A 21,680-nucleotide genomic window follows, 5' to 3' on the forward strand; every position below is an offset into this window, starting at 1 on the left:
GCAGCCGAATCAGAATTGTGGTCCTGGGGCCCCTACACACCTGATTCAAATAACCAACTCAGCATCAAACTGATTATTTGAATTAGCTGTGTAGTGCTAGGGTAAAAAACAAGTACAAATTACCTTGACTAACCTGTACCACAGCACACTGACACGGTACCGGTACCCCCTGTATATAGCCTCGTTATTGTTATTTTATTGTGTTACTTTTATTACATTTTTTACTTTATTTCAGTAAATATTTTCTTCACTCTTTCTTGAACTGCATTGTTGGTTAAGGGCTTGTTAGTAAGCATTTCACATTAAGGTCTACACCTTGCGCATGTGACAAATAAAATATGATTTGATTTGTGGCCTGGGTCTCTCCAGACCCACAGGGGGAAGAGGCTGCAGTAGTGAACAGAGCAGCCTGACATGCACAGCCTTTATCACACTGCCATCTGATCTGAGAGCTGTTTATTGCAGCGCACTGGGAGGGACTGGAAAAGGTATATCTCACCATCTCTCCACTCACCGGACATGTTCTCCCTCTTGCGGGTCTGCAGCACGATGGCCCGGTCTCTGTCCAGGATGCGCGGCTGGCAGCGCTCACACAGGTACGTCTCAGGAATGTGCTGCCTGTCGATCCCCATGCAGTCTATGTGCTGCCACACACTGAGAGAGAAGAGAGAGGAGAGGGCAGAGTCAGTAGCAGCAGCCATTCACAATGCAACAGGGGATCTAGAGAGGGGTCACTAATCCCAAAGAAAAGTTGAGATGAGACATGGACATCGTTTGAAGGCTAGAATGCTCATAAATCACTGCTAGGACAGTTTGGACTCTGGTCTAAGTCACTGTGACCTGATAAAGGAGAGGGTCTATCCCAGTCCCTACCTGCACTTGTCGCAGCAGATCATGTAGCCGTCGTCGTGGGTGAAGCCACAGATGCAGCGGGTGATGTCGGCCCCGTAGCTGCCGTCCTCCGAGGTGCTGAGTGTGGTGCCCCTGGAAGCCTCGTCCTGAAGGCCCCCCGGCACAAACAGCCCCTCGCCTGGCCGGATCAGCATGGAGGGGGGAGGGGAGGCCGGGGGTGTGGGCGGGGGGCGCGCCCCATAGTTGTGGTCCTGGGGAAGAGGACAAAAAGGAGTTGAAGGAGACACATACAAGCCACAAAATTAAAGAGAGTAGCACTATATATAAACTCCCAGTAAATCACCAACTTTTCAGCATCACTGTGACTTCTTCAGGATGACACATACAACAGGTTTATACCAGAGAAAACCCTCTATGGCGTTCCCTCATTCTCTATGGTTTATAGTATACAGTGGGGCAAAAAAAGTATTTAGTCAGCAACCAATTGTGCAAGTTCTCCCACTTAAAAAGATGAGGCCTGTAATTTTCATCATAGGTACACTTCAACTATGACAGACAAAATGAGAAGGAAAAAAATCCATAAAATCACATTGTAGGATTTTTTATGAATTTATTTGCAAATTATGATGGAAAATAATTATTTGGTCAATAACAAAAGTTTCTCAACACTTTGTTATATACCCTTTGTTGGCAATGACAGAGGTCAAGCGTTTTCTGTAAGCCTTCACATGGTTTTCACACACTGTTGCTGGTATTTTGGCCCATTCCTCCATGCAGATCTCCTCTAGAGCAGTGATGTTTTGGGGCTGTTGCTGGGCAACACGGACTTTCAACTCCCTCCAAAGATTTTCTATGGGGTTGAGATCTGGAGACTGGCTAGGCCACTTCAGGACCATGAAATGCTTCTTATGAAGCCACTCCTTTGTTGCCCGGGCGGTGTATTTGGGATCATTGTCATGCTGAAAGACCCAGCCACGTTTCATCTTCAATGCCCTTGCTGATGGAAGGAGGTTTTCACTCAAAATCTCACGATACATGGCCCCATTCATTCTTTCCTTTACACGGATCAGTGATCCTGGTCCCTTTGCAGAAAAACAGCCCCAAAGCATGATGTTTCCACCCCCATGCTTCACAGTAGATATGGTGTTCTTTGGGTGCAACTCTGCATTCTTTGTCCTCCAAACACAACGAGTTGAGTTTTTACCAAAAAGTTATATTTTGGTTTCATCTGACCATATGACATTCTCCCAATCTTCTTCTGGATCATCCAAATGCTCTCTAGCAAACTTCAGACGGACCTGGACATGTACTGGCTTAAGCAGGGGGACACGTCTGGCACTGCAGGATTTGAGTCCCAGGCGGCGTAGTGTGTTACTGGTGGTAGGCTTTGTTACTTTGGTCCCAGCTCTCTGCAGGTCATTCACTAGGTCCCCCCGTGTGGTTCTGGGATTTTTGCTCACTGTTCTTGAGATCATTTTGACCCCACGGGGTGAGAGCTTGCGTGGAGCCCCAGATCGAGGGAGATTATCAGTGGTCTTGTATGTCTTCCATTTCCTAATAATTGCTCCCACAGTTGATTTCTTCAAACCAAGCTGTTTACCTATTGCAGATTCAGTCTTCCCAGCCTGGTGCAGGTCTACAATTTTGTTTCTGGTGTCCTTTGACAGCTCTTTGGTCTTGGCCATAGTGGAGTTTGGAGTGTGACTGTTTGAGGTTGTGGACAGGTGTCTTTTATACTGATAACAAGTTCAAACAGGTGCCATTAATACAGGTAACGAGTGGAGGACAGAGGAGCCTCTTAAAGAAGTTACAGGTCTGTGAGAGCCAGAAATCTTGCTTGTTTGTAGAGGACCAAATACTTATTTTCCACCATAATTTGCAAATAAATTCATAAAAAATCCTACAATGTGATTTTCTGGATTTTTCCTCCTCATTTTGTCTGTCATAGTTGAAGTGTACCTATGATGAAAATTACAGGCCTCTCTTCTTTTTAAGTGGGAGAACATGCACAATTGGTGGCTGACTAAATACTTTTTGCCCCACTGTATGTCAAACACTGAAATTCTGATTCAACAACTGCAAACGGCCACTTATTTCCAATATGAATTGCGTTGAATTGGAATTTCCTTTTCGTTATTCACTAAGCAAAGACTGCATTGTGATTGACCCTAACCCATATCCACAGTCTCCTCCCCCAGTTGAGTGAACTAGCCTGGAGGAAGCTAGCTACCCTAACTGATGATCAACCAGGAGCGAAAGAGTTCAGCTATATTAGGTCTGGTAGCGGGTGAGAGAGAAAGAGAACCAGAGAGAAGTATGCTATATAGCCAGTACTGTATGACAGTGTACCGTAGTGTCCTGTAGTGTCCTGTATGACAGTTTACTGTATTAGTGTACGGTAGTGTCAGTGTACTGAATTTTAGTGTACGGTAGTGTCAGTGTACTGAATTTTAGTGTACGGTAGTGTCAGTGTACTGAATTTTAGTGTACGGTAGTGTCAATGTACTGCATTATAGTGTACGGTAGTGTCCGTGTACTGTATTACAGTGTATGGTAGTGTCAGTGTTTTGTATTATAGTGCATGGTATTGTATTAGTGTATGGTAGTGTACTGCATTATAGTGTACGGTAGTGTCCGTGTAATGTATTACGGTGTAGGGTCGTGTCAGTGTCCTTTATTATAGTGTACGGTATTGTATTATAGTGTACGGTAGTGCCAGTATTGTATTATAATGTATGGTAGTGTCAGTATCGTATTATAGTGTACGGTAGTGCCAGTGTCCTGTATTATAGTGTGTGGTAGTGCCAGTGTCCTGTATTATAGTGTGTGGTAGTGCCAGTGTCCTGTATTATAGTGTGTGGTAGTGCCAGTGTCCTGTATTATAGTGTGTGGTAGTGCCAGTGTCCTGTATTATAGTGTGTGGTAGTGCCAGTGTCCTGTATTATAGTGTGTGGTAGTGCCAGTGTCATGTATTAGTGTACGGTAGTGTCAGTGTCCTGTATTATAGTGTACGGTAGTGTCAGTGTCCTGTATTATAATGTACGGTAGTGTCAGTGTCCTGTATTATAGTGTACGGTAGTGTCAGTGTCCTGTATTATAGTGTACGGTAGTGTCAGTGTACTGTATTATAGTTTACGGTAGTGTCAGTGTACTGTATTATAGTTTACGGTAGTGTCAGTGTACTGTATTATAGTTTACGGTAGTGTCAGTGTACTGTATTAGTGTACGGTAGTGTCAGTGTCCTGTATTATAGTGTACGGTAGTGTAGTGGTGTGTACTGCAGTTTAGTGTTGAAGTGGAGTGTACTCACGGCGTAAGGCAGCCCAATGTAACTGTGGGAGTGGTGAGAGCTAATGCTGTAGATCTGGTGCGGGTAGCTGGATTTCTCCACCACCACAGGGCTGGCCTCTACCGATTCTGGTCTGCTGGACAGAGAGAGAGAAACAGAGTCAGGAGGGGGATCCCATTCACAACGTAACAAAGAAGAAAGATCTGTGTGATGTAAAATGAAAGATAAGACATACAAGAGGGACAGAAACAGTAAGAAGGGGGATTCCATTTACTACAGCGAGAGAGAGCGAGAAAAGACAGAGAGAAATGAAAGCTAGACATGAAAGAGGGAGAGAAACAGGAGGGAGATGAGTGTAGCGTTAAACGACAGGTAGTGAGAAAAAGGGTAGAATAGGAGAGAGCGCAGCGAGAACCTCCTCATAAGCAGTGAGTGTTTCTACACCTGCATTGCTTGCTGTTTGGGGTTTTAGGCTGGGTTTCTGTACAGCACTTTGAGACATCAGCTGATGTAAGAAGGGCTTTATAAATACATTTGATTTGATTTGAGTGTATTGCTGTGCTTCATTGATTCTCCTCTTCTACTGGCTTAATGAGGAGTGTTTATTTGGGAGGGCTTTAGGGGTGCTGACAGTGGTTGTGACAGAGTGGAAGTTGCCTGCCCCTCATATCACCTCAGCTAACTGGACAGAGCGGATAGCAGGGCTAATAACTAAAATGGGGGGCTCAATCTCTCCACAATATTTAAACCTGAACCCCATTTCTGGAGGACACACACACACACACACAACATTGACACACGCAGAAACAATAACAGGCATTCACTTTCGTGAGAAAATTTATCAAACTGGTAAATCCACTTTTATTCTATGACATTGCAGTGGTGCAGAGAAAGCCTGTCTGGCTGTTTGAACATGAAACCAAGGACATGGGGGTATGGTTAACTAGGCTACTTCTCACTGGCATTGAAGGAGGGAGGAGGGCTTCAAAAAGAAGACAAGTGGGATTGGCAAACAGACAGCAGAGGAGATGAAGGAGGAAAGGAGAGAAGGAGTGATGGGAGGAGTGGCACTGTCAGGAGAGAAGAAAAGAAAGAGACCAGTGACAGCCCAGGCAGTTGAGACTCCAGGCTGATGTCATGACAAATCAGAAGGCCAGCTGATGTTCCAACAACTAATACTGCAACTCCTACACACAGGCAGCCTGTTGGTCAGTCATGGGGAAGAAGCTCCACCAAATTCTCCCCTTCCTTCTCCTACAGGATAGTCCAGACAACTGCTACAAGGTCAAAGAGAGGGAGAGTGAAGGAGAGAGAATAGAGATGCCCCCAGGTGTATCCGAGGCTGGCTTAGCACATCCACAGCCATCTCAGAAGCAGAGGCTAAATGAAACCTTGACAGGGGGCCAACTGCCCTGCCAAGAAGTTTGGCTAACAATACAGAGTACAAGAGAAAAGCCCACTAAACAAACTGGACAGCTTCACAGGTACCGTGTTACAACATGTATACATGGTCTGATGGTGTAGTAGAATGCTATGGTTATATGGCTCAAACAGGCTATGTAGCATATTTGGACATCGAGTACTAGGAACAGCTGACACACAAACCCTAAATAATAAACAGAAAATATGTGAAACACCACACACACAGCCCCGCAGAAACACTTCCAGACAGTAACTGGAATACATGACAAGCCAGTAGCAGCACAGTAGGGTAGCAAAACTAGGCTACTCAAACGAATGGATGTGCCACGTGTCAGCATGTTAAAGTACAAACACACCTCTCCAATGCTCCAACCCTCCCTCTCCTTCTCTCTAGACACCCCGTCCCTCCTAGGGTAAAGCAGCAGTACAGTACCTGGTGGAGTCAGTCTTTCACACCTAGTCTCCCCACGTGCTGCACACCATGACCTCTCAATGCTCGCTGTGCAGCACTTCCTTAAACATGGTATTGGCGCTCAAGCAGCAGGCGCTTTGTGTCAAAGTGAAAACGTAAGTGCCTGTAAAAAGGTCTAGGGGGCGGGCCCCGGGGAAGGTGTGTGTACATCTCGCTGAAACACACACACACACACACACAGAGAGAGAGAGAGAGTTCACTACACTCCCCAGGGCAGAGAAGTAATCCAACCCAAGCCAAATCCAAATAAACTTTAAAGTAGGCTACTGAAAACTGTGTGAATGATTTACTTGGGTAAAAATATATAGTTCATAATCGGGGATTTGCATGGATGCAGCATGCATCATTCAGTGGTGAGAGATGAAATTAGTGATCGTATGAGGAGTCTTTAAAATGGGTTTGTGTTTTCCTGGGATAGTCCCTTTGGTGAGAGGGGGATGATAGACAAAGGAGAAGAAAACAGACATGTGATGAGCGAGTTTGTTTGATGGATGGCGAGGGGCCATGTTTGGTTTCAGTGTGAGTGGCCAAAGGGACTGAGACTGACTGCATCAATCATGTCTGTCTCATAGGAAGTCAGGGACGAAGACACAGAGTACATGATGCTATTGTCGATCACAATCACACACGTCTAGGGGGAAGCTATGAGATGTGAGACACCGGGAGATTCAGAGAGCAGAGACAGCAGAAAGAGACAGCAGAGATGGAACCGAGGTGTCAATTAAACAGACAGCTAGGCATGTGCTAATCATAGCTCCCAGCTCAAGAGAGAGCTTAAAATGGAGCAAGAGATCACACACACAGACAGACAGCAAGGGAGAGAGACAGGGAGAGAGAGACAGAGAGAGACACAGAGCGCACTCCTGCACAGCCAGCCAACACACACCGCTGCATCTTTCAGAGGGAGGTGGAGAGAGAGTGACTGCTCCTCTGGGAGTAGTGCTGCTGTTCCTAGGGTTAGCAAGTTAGCACACTAATGCTAACCTCTGTCCTGTGTTGAGAACACGAGGGCCTCGAAGAGCAACAAGGATCTGTGTCTTGTTTTATCAGTAGGGTGGAAGGAAGAGGGCTAGATGATAACTACCTGGGTGTGTGTTTTACAGCAGACAGGTAGCCATACTCTGTGCTCCCTCACAGTGGAGGTAGGTGTGTGTTTTACAGACAGGCAGCCCTACCCTGTGCTCCCTCACAGTGGAGGTAGGTAGTCCGGTGTGTTTTACAGACAGACAGCCCTACCCTGTGCTCCCTCACAGTGGAGGTAGGTAGTCCGGTGTGTTTTACAGACAGACAGCCCTACCCTGTGCTCCCTCACAGTGGAGGTAGGTAGTCCGGTGTGTTTTACAGACAGACAGCCCTACCCTGTGCTCCCTCACAGTGGAGGTAGGTAGTCCGGTGTGTTTTACAGACAGACAGCCCTACCCTGTGCTCCCTCACAGTGGAGGTAGGTAGTCCGGTGTGTTTTACAGACAGACAGCCCTACCCTGTGCTCCCTCACAGTGGAGGTAGGTAGTCCGGTGTGTTTTACAGACAGACAGCCCTACCCTGTGCTCCCTCACAGTGGAGGTAGGTAGTCCGGTGTGTTTTACAGACAGACAGCCCTACCCTGTGCTCCCTCACAGTGGAGGTAGGTAGTCCGGTGTGTTTTACAGACAGACAGCCCTACCCTGTGCTCCCTCACAGTGGAGGTAGGTAGTCCGGTGTGTTTTACAGACAGACAGCCCTACCCTGTGCTCCCTCACAGTGGAGGTAGGTAGTCCGGTGTGTTTTACAGACAGACAGCCCTACCCTGTGCTCCCTCATAGTGGAGGTAGGTAGTCCGGTGTGTTTTACAGACAGACAGCCCTACCCTGTGCTCCCTCACAGTGGAGGTAGGTAGTCCGGTGTGTTTTACAGACAGACAGCCCTACCCTGTGCTCCCTCACAGTGGAGGTAGGTAGTCCGGTGTGTTTTACAGACAGACAGCCCTACCCTGTGCTCCCTCACAGTGGAGGTAGGTAGTCCGGTGTGTTTTACAGACAGACAGCCCTACCCTGTGCTCCCTCACAGTGGAGGTAGGTAGTCCGGTGTGTTTTACAGACAGACAGCCCTACCCTGTGCTCCCTCACAGTGGAGGTAGGTAGTCCGGTGTGTTTTACAGACAGACAGCCCTACCCTGTGCTCCCTCACAGTGGAGGTAGGTAGTCCGGTGTGTTTTACAGACAGACAGCCCTACCCTGTGCTCCCTCACAGTGGAGGTAGGTAGTCCGGTGTGTTTTACAGACAGACTGCCCTACCCTGTGCTCCCTCACAGTGGAGGTAGGTGTGTGTTTTACAGACAGACAGCCCTACCCTGTGCTCCCTCACAGTGGAGGTAGGTAGTCCGGTGTGTTTTACAGACAGACAGCCCTACCCTGTGCTCCCTCACAGTGGAGGTAGGTAGTCCGGTGTGTTTTACAGACAGACTGCCCTACCCTGTGCTCCCTCACAGTGGAGGTAGGTAGTCCGGTGTGTTTTACAGACAGACAGCCCTACCCTGTGCTCCCTCACAGTGGAGGTAGGTGGACACCGATTTGGATTTTAAAATGTTTTTTTTTTATTACACTTTTATTTAATGAGGCAAGTCGGTTAAGAACACATTCTTACTTTCAATGACGGCCTAGGAAAGGTGGGTTAACTGCCTCGTTCAGGGGCAGAATGACAGATCTTTACCTTGTCAGATCGGGGATTCAATCTTGCAACCTTACAGTTAACTAGTCCAACGCTCTAACCACCTGATTACATTGCACTCCACGAGGAGCCTGCCTGTTACACAAATGCAGTAAGAAGCCATGGTAAGTTGCTAGCTAGCATTAAACTTATCTTATAAAAAATAATCAATCATAATCACTAGTTATAACTACACATGGTTGATGATATTACTAGTTTATCTAGCGTGTCCTGTGTCGCATATAATCGATGCGGTGCGCAATTTGCGAAAAAGGACTGCCGTTGCTCCAACGCGTACCTAACCATAAACATCAATGCCTTTCTTAAAATCAATACACAGAAGTATATATTTTTATACCTGCATATTTAGCTAAAATAAATCCAGGTTAGTAGGCAATATTAACCAGGTGAAATTGTGTCACTTCTCTTGCGTTCATTGCACGCAGAGTCAGTGTATATGCAACAGTTTGGGCTGCCTGAACGCGACGGGAACCATTTAAATGCCTTAATCACAAGAGGGCCACCTGTCATTCAGCCTGGTGACCATGGCAATGGCTCCTGCACAGTGCGGAAGGGAGACATTGGGGAGGTTTCTATGGCAACCAGCTGTGGCCGCCTGCAACAGCTCTTAAGGCTGGGCCCCATTTAAAGAGACAAGCCCTCTAAAAGCAGACCTTTATGTTCTTCAACCACAGGAGCACAGAGAATGTCTCTCTTATTTGTCTATAATCTTTGCCAGTATCCCCGAGGAGAGTATAGGGAATACTGTGAGGAGGGTGGTATGTTGTTGCCATGGCGACAGGCTCCACTTCCCTAACAAGGTGCACAGCGTACAGACATGGATCAGATGCGTCATTTTCAGAGTAAAATTCTCCCTCCACCTGGTGGTGTCAGGTTGGTAGGAGTCATTCTAAATCATGACATTGGCTACACTGACATTGTATTACACAGAAGCAACAACTCAGAAACAGAAAGTGAACAGTAAGGGTGTGTGATGCTAGATAGTCATAAACACAACATATGTTGTATTTAAGTGACAAGGTCTTCTGCCTCATATCGTCTCTACAAAGTGTGTTTTGTCATATACGGAACTTGGGTGGTCAGATTAGGGCATGGAGAATGTCTATGGGAAGTGATGGGTGTGAGACGGTGAGTAATGCTGTGTATGTGATCAATGGCAGTGATTGACCAGGCCTGTCCCATACAGTAGACAGCAGGGCTAGAGAGAGACACAGAAAGAGAGAGACACAGAGAGCTTTAGGTTGTAAGGGGGAGATATGGTCGACAGACACAGACAGATGACAGGGCCAATTAAAGTGAATGAGGAAGCTGGGGAGAAAGGATGAAATAAAAAGAGAGAGCGGATGAGAAAGATGCGAGGGGGGATGACAGCAGCAGACAATGGAGGAGAGGCAGAGAATGAGTGAAAAGGAGAATAGAGAGAGTAAGAGAAGGGTGAGATGAATCATGAGATGGTGGGTTGGGCCTGAAGACGTTGGTATACTCACTCTGAGCCTGCAGCCATTTCCAGGTATGAGGTGTCTGCTGTGTCCACCCCTACAGGGATCACTATGCTCATGACGTTCTTTGCTGATCAATTCTTGTCCTACTGAGTCCAGAGCATGGGAGTCCAAAACACTGAGGCATGCCAGCCACAGCACTCATTGCAGACATCTAAGTGCATCCACAAGGCCTGCCAACACACAGAGAGAGAGAGAGAAAGACAGGGTAGTTAGCATGGTGAAAAAGGGACAGTCACCTATCTGAAACTAGGGTATTTCCAGGAATCACCATGATTCATAAATTCAGATGTGTGAGATGTAGGTACTAGCTAACTGCTAGTAACACAGAAAATAAACAGCATGATAGGAATTTCCCTAGTAAAGCTCTCAAAGAGAACCCTCGCCCACCTCACTGGCTACCTGAGACATTAATGGGCGCAAGGGGAAAGAGAAGCTATAGTAAGGCGATGCCTGATGTCGGTAAACTGGTCAAACGCGACCTCTACACAGACTGCCAGGAATTCAGGATGCTGCGGTGGCAGTGTTCCACCACAAGGGGGTGTGAGAGAACACAGAGCTCTGACTGGCGGCCATTAATGGAGGAGGAGAAAGAAAAACGCAACACAGAGACCATCTTTTCGCCGAGCAGGATTGTTCTATTGAGCAGAACAGCGTACACACACACACTCTCACTCTCTAAAAGGGACACGCACACACACGCATAATCCTTTAACGCTGTAATTAGAGCTGTCACAAGCCCCTGGCTGTGTCTAGATGTGAAAGCCAGTGTAAAATAGGCATCTTGTCTCACTCTCCCTCTGTTTGTTCAGCATTGCAGGTGGACAGAAGATGCATAGAAAGACTAAGTCAATAATTAACTCCATTAGGTGTCAGACAGACTGCAGCCTCTCTCTGATGAAGAGAGAAGTAGGACTAGGGACTAATGGTAGGTTGACAGAGAGAGGTAGCCACTCCCGCTAACAGGCAATAACAATGCTACGTACATAGATTAAATAGACCTGTCCCAATTAACCAAAACACAAACAAACAGTGGGTGGTAATGTACAGGCTATTATAGCTTATTGCCTACGTAATGCAAGGCATGTGTCCAGACAGGGGCATATGCGCTGGCCCTGATACTGAGAGCACAGCGTTGTTGATAAATGGGATTAGTGGGAGGGACACATGCCAAGACAAAATAGGCTGGAGTTCACACCTCTGTGTGTGTACCAGCCCAGGCATCCAGCAGAGAGGGCTCATCTCTGACACACTGCTATAAAAATCTAGACATTTCAGGTTTACTAGACCGCCGAAACATTTTTACAGTCCCTTTAAACAGCAGGGCCCATATCACAGCACAGCTTTGTGTGGCTCAATTAACAATAGAAACCAATTGTTGCTGGAACATTTCCCCGTAACAGGGCACTTAGCCAGACCACTGAAATGACATAAAACCTTTTTGTGTTATCTCAAAGGCTCAGTATGTTTTGGTGTAGTAAAAATCCCTTCCTTCGGAAACAGGCCGTCTGTTTCCAAGCGTTTTGCTGTGATCTTCTCTGCCTGTCTAAGGGAATCCTGCTGTCACTGCTCAGGAATGCACACACACACACACACACACACACACACACAACCACCCCCACACAGACAGATAACCCAAACCCCCTCCCCTTCTAGACCCTCGCACACATTCCTTTGCTGGGAGGCACCCAGGGGCGCGCATACACACACACACGGCACCAGGGCCAGACACATTCAAGACACACAAAAGGGGGGTTGGAAAAAAGGCTAACGAGTACAGTACAGCATTCCTGACAAAATCTGAGCGCTGTGACTGCCTCCGACGCTCCTCCCACTTCCTCTAGCGGAGCTGTCTGTCACACGGGACCAACATGCCAAAAAAAGCAGAGGAAAAAGACAAATGCTCCCTCACTCTTTCTCCACCTCACTCCTTCTGCCCTCCCTCGCTGTGCCCCATCCACCCCACCCGGATGTCTCTCTCCTTTTCCTAAATAAACCTCAGAGCATGGAAGGGAAGGGGAGTGCCGCAGACAGGGCTCCTAATTACAAAGAGTCTGGAAGAGAGAAACAGAGCATGGTGAAGAAGGGGAAAGGGGAGGGAGAGTACAGGAGGGAAAGGGGGAGGGAGAGTACAGGAGGGAAAGGGGGAGGGAGAGTGCAGGAGGGAAAGGGGGAGGGAGAGTACAGGAGGAAAAGGGGGAGAGAAAGACGAAGCAAAAAATGTTGATGGCAGAACACTAGCTAGTCAAGCGAGGAGGAAAGCTGTGGTGCTTTTGTCCCCCCTTTCGTTCTGTCTGATGTTCTCTCATCACAGATCTCACAGCGCTGCAGGGAGCCTTCCAAATGATCCATCTACCCTCTGGGAGGCACCCAAACTCCTGTATGGGCACTAGGGTTCCTCTAGCACAGGCACAGCAGCCTTCTGAGACTACGTGTGAGAGTAGAGCAGAGACTAGAGCTGAGCCCACTCTCCCCCCTCTTCTCATTTGCCCTCCTCCTTTTCCCAATACCCCCCTCCTCACTAAGGCCACAGTCACGTCATTGTGTGGGGGAATAACTTTCCTTTTCAGACAGACCAGTCACTGAACTGCATTCAGCAGGGAAAACACACACACACACACGCGCTAGGCTAGTTGGAGCCACCGTATGTCAGAGCTTGTTTTCATTGAGGCTCTTTGGGCCAAGTCTCAGTGTTTGATTTTGAGCCGGGAGAAGAGAACGATGGACATAAAGACAGGCTTCTAACGGACGCCGCGCTCCTCCTTCCCTCTAAGTTCCCAACAGAGCTGAAGTGACTTCACACCATCCTCATAGGCTGAGTCATCGCAGCAGCCAGCCATGAGCGCACACACCAAAATAAAGACACTCCTATACACTGGAAAAAGACACCATCAGAATGTCACAACCCTACCTTTCACAGTGCCCAAACAGGGCTACTCTCTGCATCAGCTGTCCTGTCCTTCATTAATCACTGTGCCCAAGCTGCCAGGGCTCCCTCTGTGCTTTACCTCTGAAGGTGAAGCCATACATCAATAATACAGGACATTAGAGATGTAGGCCTACATTGTGTGTATGCGTGTGTTAGAGATTGGGTGCCACCAGTGGCGAGTAGATAAGTTCTACTGTGATGTTTACCATTGACCACCTATCGCGCAGCAGCAAACTGCACTGTGTCCAGACCCAGTAAAAGGCATTGGAGAGAGAATGATGTTGCTTCGTCCACATCCACACTCTGCAGAGTACACTAAACAGCAGACAATGGCCCCAGGCCAGCACACTCTGTGTGTGTGAGAGAGTGAGTGAGAGACAGTGGGCCCTAGAGGCTACTCTATACACATCAGCCTACACACTTTGGGCTTGTACCCTGTCAAACGAACACACACAGGGGGTAAATGAGGGATCTTCAAAAACAGGGATTTTTGCATCTCCCATCTCGGGTGCAGGGTACAGCCACCCAGCCAGGGTTTTCAGTGCAGTACAGACAGGTTCTGACAGCTGGTCTGGGGCGGGCCTGTTCTGGCCTACTCTCCCTCAGTACAGCCTCCTCTCCCTAACACAGCACGGCACCATTTGACATTCTTAAATTTGATAAGGATGACCGATGACAAACAAAATCATTGATTTGCGTCGAGCTCGCCTGTCAACCTGAGTGACTCAGTCTTGTCTATATTAGGAAAGAAAGGTCAACTGCTCAAACCAAATAAAAGTGAGACTTTTAGGCTGAAATCTAGCTTTTTTGTGCCTGGTGTTAATCATAGGCCTAGGTTTTTTTTGCCCATATTGTGCAGCCCTACGTGGCAGTGTTGCAATTATCTCAAATGAGTGCAAGAAATGCAGAAATTATTTTTGGATGAGGTTGAAAACAGTATAAAACAATCCGAATAGAGAAAGACTCATTGAAATCACCTTAGGGCCTTGCACTACTCATAAAGCTTATGTACAACATTTATTTAAAAAAACATGAAATACCATTAAAAAAATGTGAAAAATAAAGTGATATGATATTTTGGCCATATCGCCCAGCCCTGGTCAGAGACACTCAAGCCAAATTACAGCACTGTTCCATGATCAATTTCACACCTGGCTCACACTGGCGTTATATCACCAACCACTACATTCACCCTCGCCTCCACTGAGTCTACCCAGTACCCAGCGTGCCTTGCACTAAGTAAGTAGCGTTAGCATGTAGCACAGCAACAGGAAGTGGGCAGGGCTAGGGAAGTATCAGGATTGCTGTTGCAGCAGTCCCAGCCCAGGGGCACCTATTTGGGAGGTAGTCTAACTAGCGAAAGGCCCATTTAACAAGGGATCCTTTACAGCCGCCCAGCACCGCAAAAAAACAGGTTACCTGAACCCTGTCTCCCTCTCGTGTGTGACCTATGCGACTGTGCTGGGCCTCAGAGCAAGGCCAGCCTCCTATGTGCTACTAAAGCCCCGACTCTAGCTCTACACAGAAAGGGAGGACACTGGAGGCTTAGAACCACAGAGCCAGGCAGCCCCACAGGGTAAAACTACCCAGGCTGGCAGTGTACTGTTGTCAGCCAGCTATATCTATACAGATGATACAGTTTCAGGATGGAGTCTGTTATTCTCCAGGGACAGAGAGAACAACACAAACAGCACTCTATAGTGGAGGACAAGGCAGGCAGAGAGGAAGTCAATAGATTCTCACCAGCTCCATTGAGCTATGGCCTTCTTCTGTCCTACCCAGCACTTCGTTCGATACAGCAGACTAGCAGTAAACATCCTGTTTTGTGAACTCCTTCACTTCCCCCCTCTGTGGCCCACTGTCCTGGCTATTGGCCGCTCGAAAAGCCTTCATAGCTTCTCTTATTGAGCCCTTCATGGATGTGTGTGTGCGCCTGGGGTTGAGGTGAAAGGAAAGGTGTCACCCAAGACAGTAGCGAGAGCTCCCTGCCACGCACTCCTCTGTCCCCCAGGGGGGAGTGGCAGGCAGGCAGGCCACCTCTCTCTGTCAACACAGCCAGCGAAACACACACACCATATCAGGTATTTACAGCTGTGTAAGAGTGTACAGAGGGGGCACCCACCAGGGGGAGTGAGGAGAGGGAACCAGAGAAGGCAGTGTGAGTCAGTGTGTGAGGCAATTTGAATACGGCGCAGTTAGGGAGACTTTTAGAATGCTATGAGACTGTGACATGGTTATAGTAGCATGACTGCCACGAAGCAAGAAGCGCTCCAGCCCCGTGCATGGCGTCTAGCACCAGGACAGAGCAAGAGGCCACTGTCCCTTTAAGAGGAAGAAGAGGTAGGTGACTGGGGATTGTGTATTATATATCAGCTTCTGATTAGACACAGCAGGACCGCTCTCATCCAGTATTTATAACACGTCCACACAAAATGGAGACCTTTTTTACTGTATTCAGAGAGGCCAACATCGAGGGAAACAGTCATTTTTTTTACTGTGCCAGCTACATTACTTGTCAGAGGATTCCAGCCTGCAGCAGTTCAAACCAGTGTCTATTTTACTTCCCGGCAGAGGCCCACGTCTCCCAGGGCCTCTCTGCATCTAGGTCTCCACTGCATGAGTGATATCACAAACGTAGCATGACATCATTCATTTGGTGGAGGATGAATCCCACTATGCAAAGATAAGCTGTGGAAAGACTAGAGGGAGCAGTGTACAGCAGTCTGAGGCCTTACTTTACCCCCACTGTTGACAGGCATTTGTGAAACAAGCACCTGTGTCATTTAAAAGAAAGATCAGGAGTCACAAGCAAATGCGTGCCTGTATCAGAGTGTCAGTCAGTCAGCCGTGGCAGCGAAGATAGCCTACACAGCCCTCTCACTAGGCTCCTCTAGAGAAAGAGAGCAGCTGCACAGCCTCACTGTGGGGAAAACTGAAAACACCTCTGCATCCAATGATTTGTCCTCTTGCCATCGAATGGCAGAGGGGGAATTAACATAACCCTCACCTCATAAAGACACAGAAGACTAATTAGTGCCGTCTTGGAGAACCAAAACAGAATAGATTAATGGCAATCTCTCTCGGCAGCCTCCATCCAAGATGGCCACAAATCCAGATAATTTTCTGTTCGCTTAAGGAGGAGTCTCTTCTTACATAGCTATGGCAACATGGGGTCATGAGGAGAAAAAAAACACTGGGCGACTGTCTCAAACTGGCATTTGGACAGAGGCTACCAAAGTTTGCACCACAGAGAAGTATCCAGCTTCTTCGGTTTGTCTCACAGGCCAGCAGAGAGGAGGGAATGAAGCGGTGTAGAGCTGCCTGCCTCACACCATCCCAAAGCTAGAGCCACCATCAGGGGACGGGGCCATACTACTGTGAATGGGGCCTGAGCTGTTGGAAAAATGTCACAACACATGAAAGGAAAGACATTCACTGTCAGAAGATTGTTTGGGCAAAGTGGAGTCATGTGTACATGTGTGAGGTGTAGCCAGGCAAGTTTAAAAAGCCTTGTTGGGAGACTTGGGTTCTTGTTATTTCTATAAGGAGTGATATAGAGCTACTCGCTGGCCAGCTGTGTGTCAGCTGTGTGTTATCATGAATTTTCAACACTGTCACCAACCAAAACAACAAAAAATCTGGCCATTTATTTTCATTGTTTGGTTATTTGATGACGGGCATCTGCTCTGAGCCTGTAAGGCGCTGGGAGGGGGAGGGGCAAGAGGAGGGCAGCAGGTCTTTGTCAATGTCAAAGGGAAATAACCAAGTCACGGCTGTTGTTTCATTCCCCCTTCACAAAACTCAACGCCTTTGGCCACCAGGTAGGACTTGAGAAACTGCCTGTTTATCTATTCATGAATTTAATGTGAATTAGGCAAATTTTCCAAATTGGAAAATACAATTGAGACAAATTAGCCTATATTCCAACGAGCTAGGCCTAACCACACTGAAATCTTCCTAGCTAATTTAATGACTGAGTTTCTAGTACTAGTCATACCCTAACACTGGTAAGTATTACACAAGCACATAGTTCCAGCAATGACACAAATCATGGTTGTTGTGACCTGCTTGTTCTATGGTTCATATCCACAATCAGTATAATGCTTTCCTCCTCAGTCGAGCTGACCTTTAGATAATTACTACTTATTAACTACATTGACATGCTTACCCCATAAAATAACATTGATGTTTCATGAACCTACCATTCGACCACAGTAAGAGAATGGGTAGGTTATTGATAGTGAATTATGAGATATAAAAAATGTCCGCCTAGTGCTTTCTACAAACACATGAGTTAGACTAGTAGCCTACTTACTGTTAAATGTGGTAACTTAGTCCAACTTGCCAGAAAAGGGTGGGAATGTTTAGTGTTGGACAAAGTATGAGGTCAAAGAAGAGTGGGGGTGGCAATAAACCTCATATTGTTCTTTATACAAAGTGCTGCGTTTGTATCCTGTTATGCAACTCCTCAACATGACAACATGTTAATAACTCGGCCAAATTCAGCAACTACAATAAATCTGATCTGACGTATATTGCGTTGTAGTACAATCTGTATATACACCCTGCTCCTAAAATACAAAGCATCACGAAACACAATATTAGCAAAGAAATGTGATTGAACGACATGAGGGGGGGACTATTAGCTAACCAGACAGTTGGCCAGCGAATCTCAAACTTGACCTGACAAGTATATGTTTGCATCAAACGCGGACATTGTCATTATTTAAATGTACGACAGAAAGCTGTCTTTAATAAATATATCCCATTGTGCACTAGCTTTCCCGTGAGTGTGTCGGCGCTGCAGTCAGCTCAGCCGATAGGGGTGTGGAGGGCTGAACATAGCTATTAAATTACCACAACATCAAGCCAAGCCGCCATTTTCATAGCGCTTTTCTAAGGACAGCGAGAAAACCGTGTAACTGGGGGACGGACCCTCGCCACGAGAAGAAAATCCCCAAGAAAGCAATCAATCGTCTTTCAGACATTCTTACTTAAGTATCAATCTGTCGATGCCGTTTCTGTGTAGTTATTATTTGAAAAATGTAGAATCTCGTCGGTAATTTAGCCGGCTGTTTAGCTAACGAGCCATGCTAGCTGCAATGGCTTTCAAATATACAAAACGTTGGCTAGCGAGTCTCGGCAAATGAACCATTGTCTCAAGCTACGTAGCTAGCGGCTAACAAATTACATTGGACCTCTGTCTTGAAAAAAATACATGAGTTATTGTATCAATATTTGAAGCTTGTACTACTACCAGACTGCTACACCAGTCGTAGTACTTAGCTAGCTAATATTAGCGTTCGAACTGCGGTAAACGTCGTTACGCTGACCAACGAGGGCTTTAACATGAAAAGATTAGCTACCTAAGCTAGTTAGTAAGGCAACTTGGCACGTCATGGTGTGAACAATGCGCAAAGTTAACACGCTTGCTGAATATACATTCTCGCATTTAACGATTTCCCTTTGAAATAACATTGAGACAATCTATTGTAACCAATCGCACAGTTTAAACGGTCAAAGAGGCTACATTGTCAGTGGAGGCAAGATTCCCCGATTTGAGTATGTCCCCTCCACTGAGGTATGGTCCCCTCCCCCCACGTTTGCAGCAGTTAAACCACATACCCTTTGAATCTAAATTAAGGGATATAATGCATTTGTCAGCTAGCAACCAAATAGAAGGGTGGGAGTTTACCGGACCAATAGCCGTTTGTTCATCTCGTGACTGAGGCCTCTAGTTTTATATCTAAAAAAAAGCATTTACACAACTGTGGACATGCGATTGAACTTTGAAAATAAATATAATGCAACTACAATTTCCGGAAATTATACGTAGTCTTTAGTTATCTAGCTGTATATGTAAACAAAAGCCCTGTCAATGCCCTCTGCGCAACACCATATTGTGTGGACTTGTTGGCTAGTTATTAATAAACGGAAATAAACCATAGGATCAACAAGACGTGTACTTCCAACCACATATGAAAATCTGTAACTAGATAAAGAGAACGGATGTGTTAAACCAAGCCAGTCGAACAAATACTGCAATTCATGATTTACTTGTTCTGTAAGTACATTTACCACTAGCCTATTGCATGGGAGTACATTGGCAAACTGGCCATCCTTTGGGGGCTAGTTGAAAAAGAGAGCGGGGTAGTTCTTCATGCCACCTAGTTAACGTTACGTTCGACTACAACAGCATACTGACATTGCAGGTAAAGTTAACTAGCCAAAATAGTTCATGTTTGATAAAGTATTGATTGCCTCTCTTCATTAACAAACAATTCAATTCAGAAGCAGCAGGTTAAATCTAAAATTCAAATGCGCTAACGTTAGCTAGCTAAACACTGCACTGTCTAACTAGCAAATGATAACAGTTGCTAGCCAGCTAATACAAGCTAACGTTACACCAAAACAACTAATTCAGGACTAACATTCTAAATAAGTGGCTCACTTATATTAAAAACCAACTGATTTGCTACGAGAGAGTTAGTTATTAACTAACATGTAACTATAGCGCCATCAGCATCCACGTAGCTAACGTTACTAGCTACAGTAGCTAGCCATGATAAACCAAGTCGGTAAGCTGGCTAGCTAGACTAACTTGATGAGCTCTTGAAACTAAGACAACGTATGAGGTAGTTTTAAAGCGTTTTACTTACAGTTAAAGTCCACTCACTGTAGATACCCTGAATAAAGAAACAGCGACCTGGGTGAGACCCCCGTCGCTAGAGCCTCGCTCTCTACACAACCAAAACAATAGCTACTTCACTCCACACTGCGGCTCCATAAGGTTTAAAAATATTTACACTGATAGCAGTCTTCTTGAGACTCCCCCTACTGTAATTAATTTTCGTTGGTAGTTATTGGAACCCAATAATGACAGTCAGTTCCGAACCGTTAAAATTGTGTCCTACCTACGCCGACTGTTAGAAATTAGATCCCCTCTACCCTGTCTCTTTTCCCTTTGCAAAAATGGCGGCCCTGGCAGGACTACCGTGACTCCGCCTCCTCCAGCCCCATCAACCCCTAACCCGAGCCCCGCCCCTACACTCTCCGGGGTCTACAGCCCAAGATTACAGGGGCTCTGTGAAATGAGATGGCTACATGCGCGTTCACGCGTCCGTGCCCTGCCTGTTCTGTAGTTTTGTGTCTGTAGTCCAAATCTTGCCACTGTATGATGCCACCATGCAGGATTTCTGTGAGTTCAGTTGCAGAGAGTTGGTTCTAGAAAATGACATATATAGACTCTTTCTTATCCTAATTTATACAATATTATCTCCAAACTTAATTTATAACAAATGTAAACATTCATAGGATTGGTAAAGTAAGAACATTTCAGATTGTGTGAGCACAGCATCTCATGTGTTCAACAACTAATTAAAAATGAATCCAATTCTGTGAATAGAATAATACCTCTTTATTGTCAATTAAAACATTTCATAACAATGTACAATTTCCTTCAACTGCTTGAAAGATCAAGCAGCATGATGCAACACAAAATTACAATACATGACAGACACCACAATACAAGGCATAGACTAAACTCATGTACAACTCCTGTATGTAGTGTTCATTTTCAGATCACATGTGTTTTCTTTTCAACATGTATCTGAGAACAATTTGTACACTTTGATGTGTGAGGGGGTAAAATTTGCGTAGTCAGTACTTGACATGGGCAGAGGTTTACTGGAGCGGAGTACTACTGCTTGAGCTCCCCCACCTCCTATAGAATATTATCTCAACGTATTGTGGAGCTCCTGCACCTAAATATAAACAGTACCCAAAATGAGTACTGGCACCTACAGTATTTCAGTCCAAGTCAAGCACGGTGTGTGTGTGTAGTCAATGCCGTTTCTTAGCAGCCAAGGACAAAGTCCTGTTGCTTTTATTACTTGTTGAATTGTCAGCCTTTTCCCTCCTGTTTCGCACTTCTCTCAACTGCAAAGCAATCCGATGTGCTTTTGTCAACCATATGACCATGATGTCTGACACAGAGACATACCATGTTCTACATCTATGTATGTCTGCCATCTCACCACCGCTCATGTCTCAAAGATTCCTTCATTCAAGTGCTCTTTTCACTTTTATCCTACTGCAAAATGTGAAACTTGATTAAAATAGTAAAACAAACAGAAATATATTGTATTGTCACTGAGGTCCATGACACGCCTTCTGTATCTGCTACAGATAAAACAAACCCATGAATGGCAATTATTAGGCCCTACTTACCAGAGTTTGAAATTAGCATCTAAATCTGTTGCCCAAGGCAGTAGGAGGAAACAAATATCTTATGTAACCCACTTACACAAGAGCCCATTCTTTCTTTGATTTAACTGAAGGCAGGGTGGGTGGCAGGCAATACTGACCAACAAATAAACACAATCTACAAATGGAAGCATCATGTGCTATTGTTAACAAGTACATTTTACTCTTAATTGCTGTTACAGTATTCCAGTCTTTCAAAAAAAAACTGCACTGTCATGAATACATGTTATATCTCGGCCTAGTTCA

General features: G+C 46.0%; 1 protein-coding gene across 50 annotated transcripts in view; it reads right to left on the bottom strand.

Annotated features, from left to right (window-relative positions):
* The window catches only part of kmt2e (lysine (K)-specific methyltransferase 2E), a 40,413-nt gene extending 20,198 nt beyond the window's left edge, over positions 1-20,215 (bottom strand). For 15 of the 50 annotated variants that reach the window (XM_090200752.1, XM_090200744.1, XM_090200735.1 and 12 more), the window contains exons 1-5: positions 19,829-20,166; positions 10,229-10,413; positions 4,163-4,277; positions 874-1,103; positions 500-654 (exon numbers count right to left, since the gene is read on the bottom strand). In XM_090200752.1, coding sequence (XP_090056878.1) covers positions 500-654; positions 874-1,103; positions 4,163-4,277; positions 10,229-10,299 — 571 coding nt within the window. In that variant the 5' untranslated portion in view covers positions 10,300-10,413; positions 19,829-20,166. Of the gene's footprint in view, positions 1-499; positions 655-873; positions 1,104-4,162; positions 4,278-5,996; positions 6,190-10,228; positions 10,414-19,828 lie in introns of those variants that run through there. The other 35 variants (XM_090200755.1, XM_090200754.1, XM_090200750.1 and 32 more) reach the window with 11 other exon arrangements.
* Positions 20,216-21,680: the final 1,465 nt, after the last annotated feature.

The sequence above is a fragment of the Oncorhynchus mykiss genome, chromosome 15 (assembly GCF_057628025.1).
Source record: "Oncorhynchus mykiss isolate SJ-2025 chromosome 15, ASM5762802v1, whole genome shotgun sequence".
Lineage (NCBI taxonomy): Eukaryota > Metazoa > Chordata > Actinopteri > Salmoniformes > Salmonidae > Oncorhynchus > Oncorhynchus mykiss.